The sequence below is a fragment of the Zootoca vivipara genome, chromosome 7, assembly GCF_963506605.1.
Source record: "Zootoca vivipara chromosome 7, rZooViv1.1, whole genome shotgun sequence".
In the NCBI taxonomy this organism is placed as follows: domain Eukaryota; kingdom Metazoa; phylum Chordata; class Lepidosauria; order Squamata; family Lacertidae; genus Zootoca; species Zootoca vivipara.
This window is the reverse complement of record NC_083282.1, coordinates 64,188,954-64,211,134: the sequence shown is the minus strand read 5'-3', so window position 1 is coordinate 64,211,134 and position 22,181 is coordinate 64,188,954. Positions and strand designations below refer to the sequence as shown.

The 22,181-nt window shown below is 45.3% G+C and overlaps 1 protein-coding gene across 10 annotated transcripts in view; it reads left to right on the top strand.

The window, feature by feature from the left end:
• The window catches only part of NAV1 (neuron navigator 1), a 284,649-nt gene that overhangs the window by 236,875 nt on the left and 25,593 nt on the right, over positions 1-22,181 (top strand). For all 10 annotated transcript variants that reach the window (XM_060277180.1, XM_060277181.1, XM_060277185.1 and 7 more), the window contains 5 exons: positions 17,660-17,798; positions 18,406-18,703; positions 19,092-19,782; positions 20,119-20,574; positions 20,966-21,007. In XM_060277180.1, the coding sequence (XP_060133163.1) occupies positions 17,660-17,798; positions 18,406-18,703; positions 19,092-19,782; positions 20,119-20,574; positions 20,966-21,007 (1,626 nt within the window). The remainder of the gene's footprint in view (positions 1-17,659; positions 17,799-18,405; positions 18,704-19,091; positions 19,783-20,118; positions 20,575-20,965; positions 21,008-22,181) is intronic.

The window sequence follows — 22,181 nt, the reverse complement described above, 5'->3', positions numbered from 1 at the left end:
GGGAAGGACTAGACCAGGCATCCCCAAACTTCGGCCCTCCAGATATTTTGGACAACAATTCCCATCTTCCCCGACCACTGGTCCTGTTAGCTAGGGATCATGGGAGCTGTAGGCCAAAACATCTGGAGGGCCGCAGTTTGGGGATGCCTGGACTAGACCATGTAAAAAATGAGCATAGTGTTTTAGTTGCAGTTCGTTCATTTTCTGCTTTGTATTGTTGTTATAAAAAAAGTGCATCTAGACATTCCATTGTTGCGCCCATAACCTAGATTTAAGGTGCCGATTAGCTCCTGGCTTTCATACCTCCATTTCTAACACTGACTGACATCACCTTTGAATAGGTGGGAGGGGTGTTTGGGTGCCACTGACTTATGAGGTGATGTGCATGGTATCTGCAGAAGGGGCCTTCTATGTTGTGGCACCCCAACTTTGGGGCTTCTTTCCCCCAGGAAGACTTGCCTGATGCATACTTGTCTTGTCCTTCACCTCGTGTTGAATTTTAATTTCTCCAGGCATTAAATATATATATATATATAATTTGAGTAGATTTAGTCTGTTGTTGCTTTGTTTTTATTGACCCTGCTTGTCTGATACATTTCATTTGTTGTTTTGGTAAGTTTTGTTTATTGCTCCTAACTAGTTGTTATTAATTGTTAGCTGGCCTTGGAGTACTAAAAACTGCTGAAACTAATTTGCTTTTGCAAATTAAATCAAAACCAGATTTGATCTGTTTTAAACAGATAAGTTTGTATGATAATGTGTCCCGCCATGAGAATAGCATAACAGAATCAGCATAGGGAGAGATTCAGGGCCGCATATAAGGTCTTGCCTTTTCTAATTCTTGAGCCATCTGGATTCACTCAAAGCAAGAAAAAATTATCCGTCTGGTCATATTAAATAGAATGTGATGCCTCTGACTATCCCTTTCCCACCCACTTGGCCTGATGGCTAAGAACATGGGAGTTATGCAAAAGTCCAATAGATGGTCATATTGATAAAATGTATCCAACCACCCAGAAATCAATGCCTTGTGAGTTTGTGTGCACGCACCTCTTCCCAACCACAGCAGTTTTCTATTTAGTAATGTCCGTTTTATCCTTTTCTGTTAATTAAATCAAAATCTAAACTTTTTTTCATTTTTTAAAGCGACAACTATTGTATCTAATCCTATATGTTTATGCCGAACATTGATAAAATGTTCCAGCGGTTGGGAAGGCTTGGTGAAGGACCATAACAGTTTGCTGTGTCTGCACTAACCTTTTTCTGCGGTAAGGAGCCTGATCTCTCTGGGCTCCTGCCAAATTAATTCACATTTTTCCCCCCCTGAGAATTGCAGCCTCCCCTTTCTTGCTCTCACCCACAAATACTTCTTTCCATAGGGTTCCCCTTCCCCTTGCCGCCATGGGATTTGCTGGCTAGATTAGCTTGGCTTACTCAGAATGGCTTCAAACCACAGACATGTAATGAGGCAGACGGCTGACTCCCCCTCACTAGAGTGATTGTGAGGTCAAGGGAAGGATGCAAGCAGGGAAATGGAGAGAGTGGGTGGGAAGGAGGGAAAGAGGGGGAGGAGTTTATGCTCTATCCTGAGCTGCCAAAATAATTTTGCTCTCGTGGCCCCTCTGTCTTTGGGATCTTTTTTGGGGGGAGGTCTTCTCTCTTGTGCTCTGCCAAACCTCTTGTTGCTCCTTGTTTCAGTGTCTCATAAGCAGCCCTCCTGAATTTGATGTGGTGCTTAGAACAAAATTCCCCCAATGTTGCAGTGTTCAGGAGCATCAAAGAGATGATTTAGATGGAGTTTTAAGCACAAACCACAGCTATTCGTGGCCTAGGGCCAGACGTAACTACTGCAAGCCCTAATGAATTTCAGCCCCTTAAAGAGATGAGATGTCACCCTACTCTGAATGCTTTCAGCTGCTGTGGATGATATATGGCTTTCCTTTCCTTTCTCAAGTGGCCAGTGGAAGTACTGAAGCTGAGCTGAAAGTTTCTATCATGGGTGCGGTACCACTGGCCCTGCATGTTGAAAGGGGGTCTGATTTGGTCCACCAGGTTGCTTCCCCCCCCCAAAACCACACCTAGCAGCTGATGCCACTGTAACATCAGCTGAGGGGTGGGAGGACTAGGTTTAATCCTGTATTGGCTATGCCATCCTGTTCCCAGTAGAGAACAGGATCTTGAAGCCTAGGCAGCAGGATATAATCTCCATGCACCAGCTGTTGAGAGGAGATTCAAGATTGAAGGGAGATTTGGGGGTTTAAAAGGGAAGAGGAAGGAGACATGCAAAACCTTTTCTCCTCCTTCTTCCCTTCTAAGTTCCCGGTCTCTGTGATTTGAAAGGTTTTGGCAAGTCTCTCTCTCTCTCTCTCTCTCTCTCTCTCTCTCTCTCTCTCTCTCTCTCTCTCTCTCTCTCTCTCTCTCCAATTCACCTTTATGCTTCCATTTCACTCTGACCATAAAAGGGGGACACTTGTAAAGGGTTTTGTGAGCCTCCCGCTCCCACTTGCCTGATCAGAAAAGAGTGACCAGGATTTTGACAGGTGGACAGTTCTGCCCAGTTTGGCCTGTGAGGCAGATCCTGATAAGGGTCTGGCCTGTGGAGTAAAAAGGTTCCCCACCCCTGATTTATATCATAGCAAAATTACCTCATTTTGTAAGAGGAAGCCAGCAGGAAAACGCTTCCAATATGGTGCATGGAGTTATGCACATGGCTCCTTAGAGCATTTATAAGAAGTTTATATGTATCCTCTGTACCAGGAGCTGTTGAAGAACCCATCCTAACATTTAAAAAAAACATTTTTGAATAGAACTGTTCCTGCAATCACAATTGTTTCTTTCAGTTGTGCATGAGTTTTTGATCTGGCTTAGGCTGAATGCCCAAAAAGTGCTGGTGGTGTTCTTTTGCATCCAACAATAAATACACATCCTTTCCCCCATCATGAACAGTCCTTTATTTTCATGTCATTAACAACCTATAATTGTCTACAGTGTGCTCTGGCATGCTTTCCTTCTTTGCTCTTGGCTGCTGACTAGATCATCCTTTCTGATCATAATTTTTCTTCTCTCAGACATTCTCTAGCCAGTTCGCTGCCATCTGCTTGCTATTGAGGTAGTCAGCAGCAGAGTGAATAATGTTCCAATGTGGTCATCCAGGTGTCATAGAGAAAAGGATCTTTACACCTAGAAATTAGTGGCTTCACTTTGCTGTTTGAAACAATAACCTTGCTCAGTTCAACCCTTTCTCCCTCAGGAAGAAATAGGGTAACTTTCTGGCTTGTATGGAAAGCCAGCTGACCACAAATGCTCCTTGCAAGACAAGCATCATAATCACAGTGAAATGCCAAATTAGACAGCAAAAAATATTCTTGTTATGAAAGTAAAAGACCAGATGAGCTGTTGGAAATTCTAGCCTTTTGGAAAAGCTGGTAAGGGCTGCAATCCTGTTCCATTCAAGTCAGGGATGGCATGGCTGTTGAATCCAATAGGGAGTACTGCATCCTGGCACAAAAATAGTTTCCTAGAGAAGCTTGTCCACCTTTATTTGCTCATGTCTATTCTTTTTTCAGTTAGTGTTTAAATTGTGTGGGCTTATCAGTGTGAGAAAATGACAGCAGAAGGTTCTCTTTGTACTGTTGAGATGGCCTGTTAACCTTTGGCCTCTTTGTAAATAGAAAACAAACCATCATACTTCTCAGTTCCCAGACCTGGAAATTGATGTCTCTTCCTATTGAATCAGAACCTGAACCTAGAATCAGAGGCATAAGGAGGGGCAACAGAACTTTCACTTAGTATGTTGTCTTAGTGACACTCTGTGTCAAAGCAATCAACTAGGCTGTAACATGTTTGTATTAAAGCAGTGTTTGTGCTTTTATGATGCCCTCCACCCCATACCCCTACATCAAACCAGTCTGGTGGCTGTAAGTAGCATTCTAAACCTCAAGAAAATGTAATGGTGCTTGAATGCCCAATTCAAATTACTTTATTCTTACTGTTTTGTTTTATGATGTATTTTGTGTTTTCATTTTGCATTTTTATGTTGTGAACAGCTCTGTGTTCTTTGAATGAAAGACAGCACAATTAATTAATTAATTAACAAACAAACAAGCGAATGAATGAATGAATGAATTGATGGAAGGAAGGAAGGGTTGCATCACACAGATACTGCTGAAGTCCTGTTGCTTCCTTCTTACCTGCTTCACAGTTTTCAGCTTGAGGGTGTCTTAATAGGAAAGAGCAGAGCAGAGACAAGTAGTAGAATGAATGGTGGTTGAGAACATGGCATGTCATAAAAAAGTACCCCTAGAGACTTGCAAAGGGCACAGAAGAACCTTACTTGCTTTAATAGGTATGGACACCATGTTAAAACCATTTCCAGTAGGAGCTTAAAAGTGCAGGATATTGACTTATGTGCTGGTGTGCTAATGAGTTCCACTAGTAGTGCAAGTGTGGCTTATAAAAGTGAGTTGTGATATTCCAAAGACCTAACTAATCCCCACCTCTATACAGTTCACTGGGTGTTAGGGCAAAATTCTGGGTGCGAGAATGCTCAGCCACCCAGCTCATCAGGCAAGGGCCTGTGGTCGTTGCGGAGTATAAAAGGAAGGAGTCCAGCCATGATCCGGAGCAAACAGCAAGGTTTATTACTGCGCAGCAGGTTCAATGCCAGACTGAACACCGTGAACAGGGCTGCAAGAACTTTTAAGAGTTCCCACCACCATCCCATAATGCACATCGAAAGCATCATACATACATCACTTGTGACAGGGTAAAACATCAGAAAAGGGGAAGGTGCAAGGGGCATTAGCATACAGGTAAACAGGATTAACATAAGGTAACAATGCATGATGTCCCAGGACATTGATAAGCAAGTACCAGTAAGTATCTGGGAGGGGATCCTTGAGTACCTGGCAGGGAAAAACAATGGGTCCAGGTGTGTGTATTGCCTCTGGCTTCTGAGGGTCGGGAATGACAGGAGATGGTACCTGAATGGATTATGGATATGCAGAGGAGCACCACCCTGGCTACCTGACCTCTTGCTTAAAGGATTATGGCTGTTCCCTGCATCCCTGAGAGCCCTTGGCCAGAGTCGCAAAAGGGAGTTTCATTTAGAAATAAAGATACACTGTATTCATTCATAAAGAAATATGGTTACATAGAGTCTCAGGCAACAGAGAAAGGGTAGGAGAGGGAGCCTTTATTACACAGGGCTTGATCTTGAGGAGTTCGTGTTGGTGCGATACTAGAGTGGTGTTGTAGGATCAGACGGGGTCCCCTTGAGGGCATTTGTGCCAATCTTGATTCCCAAATGAAGCCTTGTTTGGGTGCCCCCCCCCTTATAAAATTCCCTAACAGTGGGAATGCAACACCTGGCAGGTTTGGGCCCAGGTTTTGTTAAGTCTCTTCCTGTTGTAAGTGGTGGCTAGCTGGGCTTTTGAACAAGAGGACACTGCACTCCTTGTTCTATCCCTTTTCCTCACTTCTTCATCTTCTGCTTCCCCCACCCTCATCCCTCATCCTGTCTTTCTTTGCTCCAAACAAGCTGAGTTTGCAAACAAGGACCCTCAGAAGCCGGAAGACTTGATAATCTTGGTGCTTTTCCCAGTGGGAAGAGGGCCGCCCTCTCCATATGTTCTTGCAGTTGTTGGTGCAGATACAAACAGTCCAGTGTTCAACGGACTATCCGAGCTGGCTGCCTGACAGTCCCGCTTTTCATTTGGCCAGGGCGAGACGGTTGGGGGGAGATGCATTAGAAGACAGATCATCAAAGAAGAAGACCTCTCTCCCTCTAGGAACCAGAACATGCTGCATCACAGCCAAAGAGAAGGCAGCATGACCTTAATGTATTTTTGGACACTTATTTATTTATTTTATTTATTTATTTCAAAGGGACAAATTATGTTCAGCTTGCTCTAAGTTAGAACTGACTTGGGTTTCTGATGCACCAAAAGTGAAATTTTTCTTCCAGGTCTATTAATGATAGAATAGTAGTATTACAGGTGCCTCATCCCTCATCCTGTCTTTCTTTGCTACAAACTATCGTATTTTTCTGTCTATAAGACACCCCCAAATTTTGGACATTATTTTTTTAGGAGGGGGGACCTAGTCTTATACATGGAAAAATACGGTATTTGTTTTGGAGTGCATTAGTTCTTACATTGTGCCTCTGCCCTAGATTTTTAAGGCAGAAATAGACTGTAGGCATGAATTCTGCTGCCTGTTTTCAGACAAATTTCAGGGACCAAACTTTACCTCTATAAAATGTATCCATGTGAAATTGGATTGGAATATAGTCTGATCCATCACACTGTTTAAGTAGGGATGTAATTAAGTTCGTAACCAGAGGTACCACTGTAATTATAAACCAGGGCTAAATCGATCTGTGTTGAAAGGGAACAGCTGAAGTTTCAAAGAGGAGAAAAGCCTCTAATCTACAGTGGTACCTCTCGATACGTACTTGATCCATTCTGGGGTGCCGTTCTCACCCCCAAAAGTATGTATCCAGAGTAGCGCTTCTGCCCATGCGTGAAGCGCGCAGAACGCTTCTGTGCATGCGCACGCGGTGGAACCCCGAAGTAAACGCAACCTGCAGCAAACGTAACCAGAGGTATGACTGTAGAAGTTGAGGCTGTCCTTAATACTGCTTGCAGAGTGTTTCCCCTCATTTCGTCCCAGCACCGATCAGTTACACACTCCTAGCATTCACACTAATAGAGCATCAATACTTTCCCATTCCAAGGCTAAGTTGAAATTTAGACTTTATGGCTTGCAGATGCTTTTCTGTTCTGGATGAACAGCTTAGGCTAGCAATTTTCTCCCTGCCACTGTGCATTCATACTACATGTAAGTACATCTGAGACTCAGTTAGCCATCTGTATGTCTGGTTTTCCTACTTGCAAGCCCTGTAATCTAGCTGGGCTGTTCCTTTACTTGGACAAACATGCGTCATTAAGAAACTGACCTTGGACCAAAGCTGCCTATTTTATATAACAATCTTAAGGAAGTGCCAGGTAGTGACCATGCAGCCGTGGAAATATTGTGAGTGAAGAAGCTCTAGCTACTAGTAATGGCATGGATCTCTAAGACAAGATTAGTGACCACTAATCACTGCAAATGGTGACAGCAGTCACGGAATTAAAAGATGTCCACTTCTTGGGAGAAAAGCAATGACAAAGCTAGACAGCATCTTAAAAAGCAGAGATATCACCTTGCCGACAAAGGTCCGTATAGTTAAAGCTATGGTTTTCCCAGTAGTGATGTATGGAAGTGAGAGCTGGACCATAAAGAAGGCTGATCGCCAAAGAATTGATGCTTTTGAATTATGGTGCTGGAGGAGACTCTTGAGAGTCCCATGGACTGCAAGAAGATCAAACCTATCCATTCTTAAGGAAATCAGCCCTGAGTGCTCACTTGAAGGACAGATCGTGAAGCTGAGGCTCCAATACTTTGGCCATCTCATGAGAAGAGAAGAATCCTTGGAAAAGACCCTGATGCTGGGAAAGATTGAGGGCATAAGGAGAAGGGGACGACAGAGGACAAGATGGTTGGACAGTGTTCTCGAAGCTACGAACATGAGTTTGACCAAACTGCGGGAGGCAGTGGAGGACAGGAGTGCCTGGCATGCTCTGGTCCATGGGGTCACGAAGAGTCGGACACGACTAAACAAAACAAAAACAAAAACATGAAAGCGTTCAACAGTGATGTGTGTCACTGCAAGCAGGAGGGTAAAGACATTTCATTGGAGGCGATCCAAGGCCACTGAATAATTACTATGATCTTTGTAATAATCTCCACTCAGTTAAAGAACATGTCCTAGACAGAGAGATGCAGTGGGAAAGACAAGCTCTAGCATCCACTGTTTTCTTGCATAATTTCCTCCTGTGGGAGTCACAGGTGGAAGGAAGGTGGGATTTGCTACATTTAATTCTCCCCTTTGACCAGACAAGGTTGGCTCCTAGATGCTGTTTCCATGGTGCTGTCAGGTCTGCCTCGGTGTTAACATGGAACTGAGGCTTCCATCTCACATACTATATGAGGAGCCTATGGTACTGCTTCACATTCTTTTGTATTGATCTCTACAGAATTCTGGTCTATCACTTCTAGTTATGGCAAATGTCTTTCTATTTTCTCTCTCCCTTGTTTCAAGTGTGCTCATAGTTGCATTCTGTCTAGTCTAAGGGCTTATCCAAGTTTTCGTTTGCGCCACTTTTCTAGGCACAGGACTGGGCTTTAAAGCTACATGTCCAAGCTGTTTTCTTTTTTTTTGTCCTAGTGCTTTCTCCAGGAAAGTTCACATTTTATGGCTGAATTGGAGCAAACAAAAACCAGATATTCCACAGATTGATGTTTGCTCTGATTCAGCTGAGAATGGATATGAAGGACTTCACACATGAAAAGGATTACTTATTTATAAGCTGTAACAGAGGTGCTGTTTGTAAGGTGAAAAAAAGCAGCCAGTTGGAAGAATGGTTTAACAGCAAGTGAAGGATGCCGAAGAATAAGAAATGATGCGGCAATGTGAGGAAATGATGATGATGATGATGATGATGATGATGATATATTTGTACCCCACCCATACAGCTGGGTGTCCCCAGCCACTCTGGGTGGCATCCAGCGAAGATTAAAATACAATAAAATGTCACAGATTAAAAACTTCCCTAAAGAGGGCTGCCTTTAGGTGTTTTCTAAATGTCAGGTAGTTGTTTATCTCCTTGACCTCCGATGGGAGGGTGTTCCACAGGGCGGGTGCCACTACCGAGAAGGCCCTCTGCCTGGTTCCCTGTAGCTTTGCTTCTTGCTGTGAGGGAACCGCCAGAAGGCCCTCGGCGCTAGACCTCAGTGTCCGGGCAGAACGATGGGGGTGGACACGCTCCTTCAGGTATACTGGACTGAGGCCGTTTAGGGCTTTAAAGGTCAGCACCAACACTTTGAATTGTGCTCGGAAACGTACTGGGAGCCAATGTAGGTCTTTCAAGACCGGTGTTATGTGGTCTCGGCGGCTGCTCCTAGTCACCAGTCTAGCTGCCGCATTCTGGATTAGTTGTAGTTTCCGGGTCACCTTCAAAGGTAGCCCCATGCATTGCAGTAGTCCAAGCGGGAGATAACTAGAGCATGCACCACTCTGGTGAGACAGTCCGCAGGCAGGTAGGGTCTCAGCCTGCGTACCAGATGGAGCTGGTAGACAGCTGCCCTGGACACAGAACTGACCTGTGCCTCCATGGACAGCTGTCATACAAACCAAATGACTCCCAGGCTGCACACCTGGTCCTTCAGGGGCACAGTTACCCCATTCAGGATCAGGGAGTCCTCCACACCAGCCCGCCCTCTGTCCCCCACAAACAGTACTTCTGTCTTGTCAGGATTCAACTTAAATCCATTAGCCGCCATCCATTCTCCAACCAAATAATGATGGTGATATGTTTGGAACAGGAGCAGGAAGCCTGATTTTAAGAAATTATATTGAATTAATTTAATTTGGTTTGGTTTGTAATAATTTGGAAAATTAATAAAAATAATTCGGAAAGGAAGAAAAAAAATAACCCACTCTTTAGCATGGACCTGTGCCTGGAATTCGCAGTGCAAAACGAAGCCTGGATGAGCCTTTACTATTCACATTCTGTATTAAAAGACACATTGCTTTACTGTTTCCCCTCTTCCCCAGTAGAGTTGTTGCTCCTTTTATAGTACCATGCAGAGAAAAGCTACACCTGCCATGGAGATATTAAATTGTTAAAGCCACATATTCTTTGTCAGAAAATTAGCACCTATAATTACCTCAAAGCACATCTAGTTTAGCATGTCTTCCCATAGTGATGCCACTAACCAGTGCCACTGGGAAGCTTCCAAAAAGGACATGATACCTGTCCAGTGTTGTTGGAACACAATATCTGGTGGCCGAAAGGTATGCTGCCATTGAACATGAGTAGCCAAGTAGACTATGTACCATGAATTTGTCTAATACTGATGCTACTCTGCATCCTGGATTTGCCACTCTGGCTTCCTTTGGGAAGAAGGGCAGGATATATGTAAATGCAACCAATACATAATAATAAATAATAAATAAACCTGCCTAGCCCAAGTTTACCTCACCACTTTGTAACAGCGGGCCAACTAAGTCAACAGCAAATGGAAGACCAGCCAGCAAAGCTCCTTTCCGACATTCATTGCAGATGTGAACTTACTAGTTATATTTCATAAACTAGAATCATGCTCCATAGTCATCTTCTACTTCCCAAATAAAAAGCATTTCTTCATAAACAAGATTTTCCATTATCCTTATAGCTTTTTCTGTTTGATAATCTTTTGAGATAGGGTGGCCAGAACTGCACGCAATATTCCAAAAATAGATGCACCATAGATATAAAAGGGAATTTTTTTATTTTTCCTGACCATGAACTCTCAGTGGGGGTGAACAAAATCTGATATCCGTCTAACTAATAGAGAACATATCCTATGATCCTATGGAATCTCTGTTCCTTCTTCCTTACACATCATTTCCATCTCCGTTCTAACATCTGGACACCAAATTCAAAACTCTTCTGTGCCACCCTATTAGCTTTCTGCAGACTTTTCATTTGCTTTATGGAACTTCGGTGAGCAGCCATCGACTCCTCTGCATGCCATTCACTGGCTCCTCTGTGCATCGTAACTCTGCGCAGACATTACTGAAATGTAAAAATCATTGTCGCAACAGGGCTGCCACCCACTGATGTTTCCTTGACTGTTATCTCCCAAGCCACCAGCAGCTCTTGATCATTTATATTTTCCTCACTCGTGTGTATCGCTCAGTTTAAAGCATGTCACACATTCCACACCTTCCATGTCCTTTTGTTACATACTTCTTCTTATGAGATGTGATTAGATTAGATATTGTTTTGTACCACCCTAATCTCTGAGTGGTGCAAGACACAATGGGTTCCAGGCATTTTACCCAGGGTTTGGTTTCCTTGGAATGAGGGACAGTGGAGACTGGGGTGTCATTATGATCTATGGTTTATTTACACAAATATACAACTTGAGCCTACAATGAAGGGGCTGACAGCATTAACACCCTAAGAGGTTCTTGCTTCTCCCATAGCCACAGCCTTGGACGATCCATACTTTGGGGGGCATTATGGCCCTTCCCTGGCTTATTCAGCAGTTGAATCCCTGCTGGATCCAGGAATTGGAAGGGACTCAGGAATACAGCCTACCCTCCACCCTCACCCCCAGAAAACCTCACAACAATATGAATGAGAGCATACGAATTCCATCCAGATATCTCTGGAAACAAGCAACTGATGTGTTGTTTGTTGACTAAAGCACCGCAGAGGAGTGCATACATTGTGGCCTATGACAGCTGGAATTGACACTGGTGGGGGGGGGTATATTTCTTTCTCTTTCCTGGTCTCCCCTTTTTCATTCACAAAGCGGGCATTTGTCCCCTTTGTTGTTCCTCCACCCCAGACCTTGTCTAGACTTGTTAAATTGGCCTAAGGGGCTACTACTGACCCACTCAAGCAGTGACCTGAAAGGGGCCTTTGCTGATCCTGATGGAAGGAGCTACATTCCAGTTTGTTCTGGGGATGCCCTCTGGGTCCCTCAATTGCTGGGAAGATGGACCTCAGGGAGAAATGGCAGATGCCACTCCAGCCTAAAGCACCAGAGTAACGCAGTGACCGAGTAGCATTCTTCACTTGAGATGGCTTGATTGACAGCTTAAAAGATGAGCTTTTCCACATGGCCTGCTGGGGCATTGCTAGAAAAAATTGCTTCCATTGCTGAGACTGGAGGATGCCATTAGCTGTCTCTGGTCTTCCTTCCTAGTTATCCCAAAGAAAACCACAAGTATTTACCAGCAGCACCCTTCTCTGGAAGCTCCTTTCCTTATTGTTTCAGTGGTGGGGCTTAACCCACATAAGCGTGAACTAATGATAAAGAGTGAAGTAGCCTGAGGAGCTCTTGCTCAAATTTTAACTTGCTAACAGAAAGTTTTTGTTTTTGTAGATACCCAAGCTGCATTTTCTGGTAAAGTAAATGTATCTGGCTGCAATTGTGACAGTAAGGCCTTGCAAGCTATAAGGGTTATGGTAGTTGGTGGATGGGGAGGCTGCAAAAGCAATAAATAATTACCATTCTCTTATTAATCCTCCCTGTATATACAGCTTAATTTACCAATCTTATGCTATGACCTACAAATCTGTAATTTTTTTAGAGGTGTGTGTGTGTGTGAGAGAGAGAGAGAGAGAGACAGAGAGAGAGAGAGAGTTAAGCCTTGCCTTTGCTAGGGCCTATTAGGACTTTTCATGGAGCCAAACTGAAACTTGGGAAGAAGCAGAACAGCCCAAAGGAGACTTACAACAGTCAGACTGTGTCATTATGCTGATTGATGGGGTGGGGGAGCAGAGGGAGTTATGTTTTTTGTTTGGTTCAGGAGTTTGCATCCAGTGACGGCAGAACTTTGGTAGCGTTTCAGAGAATCAAGATGTCTCCATGTTCTTGTTTAGTTGCTCACAATTTGGCCTTGACTTGAGTACTGAGTCTTTGTTAATATACTGACTTTGTTTGGCTGCAGAGTGTTAAAGAGCCCTGGAGAGCAAGTAAAATGTGATCCGCTGCTGTATCCACCCTCTTCAGTCTTGCTCCACAACCCAAAGCTGCAGTATGTGTGCCAACAAGACTCATTTTGTTCCATAGGGGGTGGGCAACGTAGCATTTGGGGAGGGGTGAAGTAATTGTTGATCAGCATGGATGTTTTATTTCCTACAGGCAAGAGCTGAGTCTCCTCTCTCTTTAGAGATAGTGGTTCTGCCTCCTCCTCCTCCACAGGCAGGGTAGGGAACTTTTAGCCCTCCAATTTTTTCTTACAATTCCCAATATCGCTGACCACTGACTCTGCTGGCTGGGGTTGACAGGAGTGGTTGGCATCTGCCTGTCTCGGGAGACAATCAACATCTGGAGGAGCCTGAGGTTCTCCACCCTGGTCATGGGCTGTGAATAATAACTTAGAGGTGTGTGTGTGTGTGTGTGTGTGTGTGTGTGTTGTTTCACATCTTCTACACACCATTGTGATTTCCTAGTGAGCCGGGGGAGGAATGGGTGTTAGTTAAGAGAATAGGGGTCGAAAAGGGCAGTGGAGTAAGAAAAAACAGGGCTGGAGAGCAACAGGCAGAGCTGTGATGGGGGCAGGGGAGAGACATAGCAGAACAACAGGGAGTTTTGGAGAGAAACAAAGCCTTTATTATTAAGACGCTGGGTGGGATTCACTGAAGGAGCTCTGTCAGTGGAAGCCATGCTCAGTGGGGTTCCCTCCCTCCTCTGGAAACTGGCTCTGGGAGAGTCAGGAGAACCTCAGAACAGCGCATGGGGTAAGGAGAGGAGGGAACATTTCATCTGACAAGTTGAAATGCTTGGTCTGTTAGAACATTCCACCCTCTGTTTCTGTACAGGCTGGAAGTGTCACGTTAAGGAGCTGGGTGGGAGGCGGATGGCTTTCTCTTAGCTTGCCCCTTTGCCCACCCACGTTTCCGGAAGGCCTCGCGGTGCTGTTGCAAAATCTCTGCAAGCGGCTCCCCAGTTGCTCCTGCATTCATCCTTGGAAACGAACGTGAGAGAGACTGGGATCTGCAAGAGCGGGCAGCTGTTGCCGACGAGGGAGGGTTTGCTCTCGTTCAGACTGAACTTGACTGGGACTCTTCATGGAATCCTTGGGTGGCAAATGTTCACGAAGGGAGACCAAGGAAACATGGCTCACTTAGCAACATCATCCACATAGCTTTTGTTGCCACCCACTTTTGGACAGGCTATGTTAATGATTTTAAGCTTTGAAGCAAAGCAGCAACAAAAGCTTGTTTACAGGTAGCAGGCATGCCTTTCCCCATTATTTAGATTCAGTAATGAGAAATAACTGCTGAATAGAAACAACTGATGGATAGATAGTTTTAAAATGTACAACACAAGACTACAACCAACCACCTTATCCAGCCCCCCTCTTTCTGAGCATCAGCTTGAGGTTTGGCTATTTTGGCTGCTGCTCCTTTCCAGACCAGGTGTTTCTCAAAAATTTTAAACTCTCCCCCTTCCCCACAGTTCTATAAATACTCTCCTATCCCCCCAATCCAGCCCAGCACAAACCATCTGTTTAATGGTTGAGTACTTAAAGATGGTATGTCTCTGGGTGAGTGTGACCTGCAGCTGCTACCAAGGATCTGTGGATGGCATTAAGGCATATGAGAGATGCTTTTTGGATGAGTGGCCTCCCAAGCTCCTTCTTTGCACCCTCCTTCTCTTGTTGTCCTTGGAGATGCTTTCTTGCCTGGCGCTGGATTGATTGTTCTGGGTAAATCGAGTCACGAAATAGGTGAATGTGAGCAGCCCACATTGGGGGCTTGTTGTATGTGGCTGAAGCGAGCAAGGGAGTGATGCAGCCTGGGACTGGTGCCATTACATGAAGGGTGTAAATCCTGCCCTCTTGCCTGGAGAATGAAAGTTGCTGTATTTGGGCAAGCTCAGCAAAGCTAAGATGGAGGGGAAAGGGTGAGGAGATAACAGCGTTCACTCGGTTCTGGCTCACACTCTCTTGCCTTAACATCCAGACATTCCATAAACACTCTTGGGTTCTCAGATCTTACTTTTTTTCTCTCTCTCTATGCCATCCTTCATCTGACGATCACAGGGCAGGTTACAAAATAAAAACAGAAAAATACACAACTTAGAATTACAGCATTGGGACCACGAGGACCATCTAGTCCAACCTCCAGCAATGCAGGAATATTTTGCCCAACGTGGGGCTCAAACCCATGACCCTGAGATTAAGAGTGTCATGCTCTACCAACTGAGCCATCTCAGCATCAGTAACAAACAGAACAACAAGCCCCTCCTTCTCTCTAGAAGTTCTCCATACCAGCAGGTGCTAAGGACTGATAGTAACTGTGCCATTCAAAACCAAGCCAATCCCTTCAGCTTTCTTAAATGATCTCCCTGCGGTGCACTTTACAGCCTGGCTGTTGGCTGACATTGGCAGCAGCTCACAATAAATGTCACAGTGTAGACATTCGGTAATGCCTGGATTAGCATCTGCCAGTCTCCTGCTTCAACACCTATCTTGGGGAAAGACTTTGCTCTCTCTTTTTCCTATTTCCTTGGCTGGTGCTAGATGTGTAAAGTAATCAGGTGCAATATATGCAGGGCTGCTAACTTGCTCTGAGATGTTGTTCTGCTCCCAATAGCAGTACAAAGGAAGGCATTTTTAACTAGATCCCTTTCCGCTGGCTGCTGAATTAGCTGAATTACCTGCAGACATCTCCTGAGCTAACACAGATCATGGTTAATGAGAGCTCATTTGGGCATTCATAAGAGGACTGACAACAGACTAGGGGTCACTTAGTAGATAACCTAGATAACATTTTGGGGTTTCTGCATCTGATGCAAAATCTCATATGTGGCAAGTATTCTCAAAAATACTTTCATTATAAACAGTGTTCTAGTCCTCATGATTGTCATGTGTTAAAATGCATCCAAGCAAGATCTACAAAAATGCTCCATGTTGATGAAGGCACTGAACTTTTGTGCCCATGTGGCCAATGGTTCCTGTTATAGCACATTCTGGTTCTGTTACTGTCTGTCACTTAACCCCACCTTTCAATTTCTACCAGATTGCTCCTTGCTAAAAATAAAAATAAAGTCCATCTTCTAGAAAGCTTCAGCTACTGGGTTCAAAGTGAAGCAACTATATGTGCAAAACATTTAGTAGCTTGCAACAAATTTGTACAAGTCCCACTCACATATATACAGTGGGACCTCAACTTACGAATTTAATCCATTCTGAATGCACATTTGTAGGTCAAAAACTTCGTAAGTCAAGTTTCCCATAGAAATGCATTGGAAACGGAAAAATTTGTAAGTCAAGGAAACCGCATCTAAAAATTCGTACGTCGAGGAAACCGCATCTGGCCGCAAACGGGTTTTCCGTTCGGATGTCGAAAAAATCGCAAGTGCGCAGCCACTTTTTCCGCTCGTAAGTCGAAAATGTCGGACGTCAAGTACTTCGTAAGTCGAGGTCCCACTGTATACTGGGTGGCTTACACGGTTTGTCTGGCAAGCTACTCATCCAGCTATGTGCTAGCATCAAGGCTGGAATAAAGCAGGAAAACTGGATAATTTTATGAAAATTGGGCAAAGTGACAATTGTTCATGTAGAACTGATTAGTAGGGCTGCAAAGTCTTTTGTAGTGATCAGATAGTTTGATTTCTTCCAAATTGCCATGCTAAATAAGGTCCCATGCTTGACAACCATTGTTGCTTACGGTACCTTTGTACAAAGGATCCCCCCCCCCACTCCCCAGGAAATTCTTGGACACTGGAACTGCCTATCAGACATGGTTCTGTCATTATTTGAAATGGTCTACACTATTTATTCTTGAGTGCAAAGTGCCAGGTGACATGAATGAAGTATTTTATTTTACTTTTTTTAAAAAAAATCCGGGTTCTTCCTCCTTCCCCCATGCACCTGCTCCTCACAGACCCTCCACATAGGAAAGAAGCTTCTTCCTGTTCATGGTGTTCCTGGACCCCTGTCCCATGTGAGAGGGTTGGCATCCAGTCCTCATTCTTACTATGACCCCAAGTCTCCTTCTGGGATGCCCCAAGGTCCGACTGTTTATGACCAACACTCTTTTCCAGCTCTGTCTTGTTCCAAGATGCAGCTGAGCTGAAAATCTCAGTTTCTGCATCTGAGCACTTTGCAAAATACGCACTGATTTTTGGATTGGTTTTTCCAGTGTATGTAAATGTATATGAATATAGTATTTTGAAGTGGCAATCCACTTATGACAAGAGTAAACTAGCCTGAGCTTTTGTTTACAAGCAAGCCTAGTCTTAGCAGCTAAGACTGAGTTTGTACTACACACACACGCACGCACACACAGAGAGAGAGAGAGAGAGAGTAGCCGGGGTGGGGTGGAGAGGGATGTGGAAATTAAAAGATCCTTGCTTCAGTTATAAGTATGCACTGAAAATACTGTATGGCAAAAGGTACCCCTGACCATTAGGTCCAGTCTAGAACCCCGACTCTGGGGTTGCGCGCTCATATCGCTCTATAGGCTGAGGAAGCCAGCGTACAGCTTCCAGGTCATGTGGCCAGCATGACAAAGCATGACAAGGCGAACCAGAGCAGCACATGGACACGCCGTTTACCTTCCCGCCGGAGTGGTACCTATTTATCTACTTGCACTTGACGTGCTTTCAAACTGCTAGGTGGGCAGGAGCTGGGACCGAACAACGGCAGCTCACCCCGTCACTGGGATTTGAACCCCTGACCTTCTGATCGGCAAACCCTAGGCTCTGTGGTTTAGACCACAGCAGCACCTGCAAAAACCCATCCTTTAACCCATCCTTTAACCACACTTTGACCAACTTGGTTGTAAGAAAGGATTGTTAGGGTGCTAGGGAGCAATAAATCTGTGACAAATTGTGTATCAAAGTGTGCACTCTTGGGTAGTAATCAGTACTGTCTTTCTGTATTTGTATTAAAGTGTGTTATATAAATATTTAAACAAACAAACAAAGTGTCTTCTTTGAGCTAGCAATATTGCCTAAGATTTGAATGCCACCGTGTGGGTCTTTACTTGGATTTTAAACTTTTTATGGATTATTATTAACCCTTATTGCCTCCTGTGTGTTTCAGCTGGGATGAGAGTAGCTCCATCAGCAGCGGCCTCAGCGATGCCTCTGACAATCTCAGCTCAGAAGAGTTCAATGCCAGCTCCTCGCTCAATTCCCTGCCTTCCACCCCCACGGCTTCTCGCAGGAACTCCGCCATAGCGGTAGGTAGGCCAGGCACTCAGGATACCCAGAGAATCCCCCATGTTTTCATGCTGCTGCTGTTGCTGCTGCTGCGGTTTTGGTACCGGAGAAAAAAATTGCATGAAGCCTAGTGGTGTCTTTCTTCTTAAAAGTGTTCTCAGGGGGGGGGGGGAATAAATACTTCTGCCATTGAATTTCTCCTTATATTATGAGGGGGGAAGCCACAACCCTCAAAGCACTGAATGCTTATCCCCAGTGCCTTTGGAACTGAAGGAGTGTTTTTCCCCCCTCCAATTTGTTAAGCTGGTGTAGTTGGGGGACTATGATGAGGGGAGGTCTATAACTCTATGGTAGAGTATATCTTATGCATGCGGAAGGTCCCTGGTTCAGTTCCTGGCAGCTCCACTAAAAAAGAAAATACCCATGTAGCAGAAGATGCAAAAGACTTTCCCCTGAGACCCTGTAGAACTTCTACTAAACAGAACAGACCGTTCCAGGCCAGATGGAGAAATAGCCAGGCCTGGTTTGAGGCAGCTTCCTATGTGCACACAGGAGGTTGGGGGAGTATTTTGGGTGGCAAGGTTAAGGTACCAGCTAACAGACTCCTCTCTGCTGCTTGCCTTACAGCTGCGCACGGACTCTGAGAAGCGCTCACTGGCAGAGAGTGGGCTGAACTGGTACGGAGAGCCAGAAGAGAAGGCTCAGAAGAAGATGGACTATGACAGCGGGAGTCTGAAAATGGAGCACAGCTCTTCCAAATGGCGACGGGAGCGCTCGGAAAGCTGTGACGAGGCTCCTGCCAAAGGCGGAGATCTGAAGAAGCCAGTCAGTTTGGGCCCACCGGGGTCCTTGAAGAAGGGCAAGACTCCCCCTGTGGCAGTGACCTCTCCCATCACCCATACATCCCAGACCCTCAAAGTGGCAGGTGAGGTTGGAACAGGAAGTGGAGCCCTAGTGTTAGCTAGGCAGGTTTGTGGCCACCACCTCCACTTCCCTGCCTGTTTGCTTCCTATTCATCTTGAGAGTGCAGTCAAAGGTGCATGACTAACTGTAGGCCACAGAGAGAGAAGGGAGCCTGGAATGTGCTCGTTACATCCTAGGGCTGCATCTCATCTGCATCTCAGTAAAGTCTTTGATCATGTTCCCTGAAACAAAATCAGTACAATCTAGCATGGGAGGTGGTTGTACTGACACGTGCCCTGACACTGTGCTCATTTTGGTGCAGGGACTGGCTGTGCTGGCTAAGTACCTTTTTGATAAGTTTCTTTTGGTCACCTATGCCTTTTCTTCAAACTGAGTTATTTCTCCTGCAGGTAAACCTGAAGCAAAAGCAACAGACAAGAACAAGCTTTCTGTGAAGAACGCCAGCCTGCAGCGCTCATCATCCGACGCTGGCCGAGATCGGATTTCAGATGCCAAGAAGCCTCCTTCTGGGCTGACTCGGACCACGACTTCCAGCTCCTTTGGCTACAAGAAGCCACCTCCTGCAACTGGCACTGCCACGGTGATGCAAGCTGGTGGCTCGGCCACCCTTGGTAAGATCCAGAAGACCTCTAGCATCCCAGTCAAGCCGGTCAATGGAAGGAAAACGAGCTTTGATGTCTCTAATGCTGGGGAGCCTGGCTTCATGGCCCCAGGGGCCCGCACCAACATCCAATACCGGAGCCTGCCACGCCCAGCCAAATCTAGTTCCATGAGCGTGACTGGTGGGCGCAGTGGTCCACGGCCAGTGAGCAGCAGCATTGACCCCAGCCTGCTCAGCACTAAAGGGAGCATCAGCGTCTCACGGCTGAAGGAGCCCTCTAAGATCGGCACAGGCCGGAGCACGCCAGTGCCAGTGAATCAGACGGACAGGGAGAAGGAGAAAGCCAAAGCCAAAGCTGTGGCCCTGGACTCTGACTGCATCTCACTCAAGAGTATCGGCTCCCCTGAAAGCACCCCGAAGGCTCAAGGTGGGCACCAGACTTCTGCTAAAGTGGCTGAGTTGCCACCAACTCCACTCAGGTAAGAAGAATTATGGGTGTTGATTATAAGACCTTGATTATGATTTAACAGATAGAAGATAGGGTGCAGCAGAAGGGGAGAAACAACTCCATGGAAAACGGGGTGGGAAGTCGACAAAATAAGAGAAAAGACGAAATTGTGTTTTGATTGTATATGTTGAAAATGTTGAAACTTTAAAAAATGGGGGGAGGGGACGAATTGTGAGTGTTTCCCAGCAGGCTTATAGCTGGGTTAAGAAATATGTTAAGCAAATAAATAAATGGTACGATAAGAGCTGTGCAAAGCTCCAGGTCTCTGCTTACAGTCATCTTCTAATACCGTGTTGATTTCCTTCAGGTCAGCTGCCAAAAGCTATGTGAAAGCTCCTTCTCTGGCCAACCTGGACAAGGTGAACTCCAACAGTCTGGACCTCCCACCCTCCAGCGAACACCAGATGCATGGTGGCAAGCTGCACGAGCCGCACCCAGCTGCAGCGAACGTGGGCACCCACCTCACGTCGTGCTTCACGCCAAGCCCTGCTCCGGTCCTTAACATTAACTCTGCTAGCTTCTCCCAGGGCCTGGAGCTCATGGGAGGCTTCAGCATCCCCAAGGAATCCCGCATGTACCCCAAGCTCTCAGGGTTGCACAGGAGCATGGAGTCCTTACAGATGCCTATGAGCCTGCACAGCCCCTTCTCTGCAGGCAATACAACTGCTCCCACCGCTGCTCCCACCCCTCCTGTTGTGGCTGCTGAGGAGGAACCCAGTGAGATGTCCTGGACGGGGAGCCCCAGGATCACACACCTGGACAGGTAGAAGAAAGTGGGGTAGCTTTTGCTTGATGAAATGATCCCCAGGCTAAAGGGGGCGGGGCTTTTTTTGGAAACATGGTTCTCTGTGAAGCTATTCCCCTTCCCTGCAGTTAAAGTATTGCAGAGCGACAAGGAAGGCAGTTGGAGAGGTGGAAGTAGAGTGGTGGAATTGCAGTGCAGTGGAAAATCTTTATTCAAACTCCAGCATAATTTTGCAGTTCGTTGTTCTTGCCTATGGGGAAGTTCTAGCGAACTCCATTCTTCTAAACTAAGCGAGATACTGCTCTGCATTCCCAAACCTTCATACACCAGTTTATCACCCATCAGATGCCACAGCTGGACTCCAGCAAATGATTAACAAATACTGTTGTGCTTGTTTCCCTTCCTGCAGCTCTAACCGTGATCGGAATACATTGCCCAAGAAAGGGCTAAGGTAATCGTCCTTCTGCTTCACCCCTCACTTTCCTGTTGCTATCAACTGATGGTCAAATTAATTAGTGGGCATGGCATACAGTATGATGTTGCAGTAGAGGAAACCCGCTTTTCACTGTGGTCATGCTAACACAAGACGACCAGTTGAAGAAATCTCGGTGTTCCTCGCAAACCAACACTATATGTAATTTTGAGCATGCTGTTTATCATCCTCTTAAACAGGGTACTTAATATTCTACAGGCTACAGAGTAAGATCCCAAAGAAAATCAATTAACCATGGTGGTTCATAAAAGCAGCCCACCCTGTTTCTCTTCAAAGCAAACCAATCTAGGGATCTGGTTACATCTCTCACTTGTTGGTTCTGTTGCATGATTGTATATAGGAAGGCTAGGAACAGCTTCCCCAGCTACTGTATGTGGAGCACAAGCCATCCCGGGAGCCAATTGGTGTGAACAATATTGAAGTTTATTTTTGTTTATAATGGCCATTGTCGTCCTTTAAAAAAAAAAACCACTCTGGTATTGCGGTATGATGAATGTTCTGTCTGCACAAGCATTTCAACTTGTCAGATGGAATGATCCCCTCTCCCCACCCCCTGTGCACTTTTCTGGGTTTATTTTCCTGAAAATGAACCAATTTCTGAAGGTAGGGGGAAGCCTTGTTGAACAAGCAGAATTCCTTGCACAGGGCTTCTGCTGGCAGGGCTCATTAGGTGAATCCTGTTTATAATCCTCAGTTAATAAATGATGTTCACCAGAATGAAATACTCTGCAGAACTTTATAGTATTGTAGCATTGACTATTACGAAATTAAAAGACGAAATTAAAAGTCACGAAATTAAAAGACGCCTGCTTCTTGGGAGAAAAGCAATGACAAACCTAGACAGCATCTTAAAAAGCAGAGACATCACTTTGCCGACAAAGGTCCGTATACTTAAAGCTATGGTTTTCCCAGTAGTGATGTATGGAAGTGAGAGCTGGACCATAAAGAAGGCTGATCGTCGAAGAATTGATGCTTTTGAATTATGGTGCTGGAGGAGACTCTTGAGAGTCCCATGGACTGCTAGAAGATCAAACCTATCCATTCTTAAGGAAATCAGCCCTGAGTGCTCCCTGGAAGGACAGATCGTGAAGCTGAGGCTCCAATACTTTGGCCACCTCATGAGAAGAGAAGA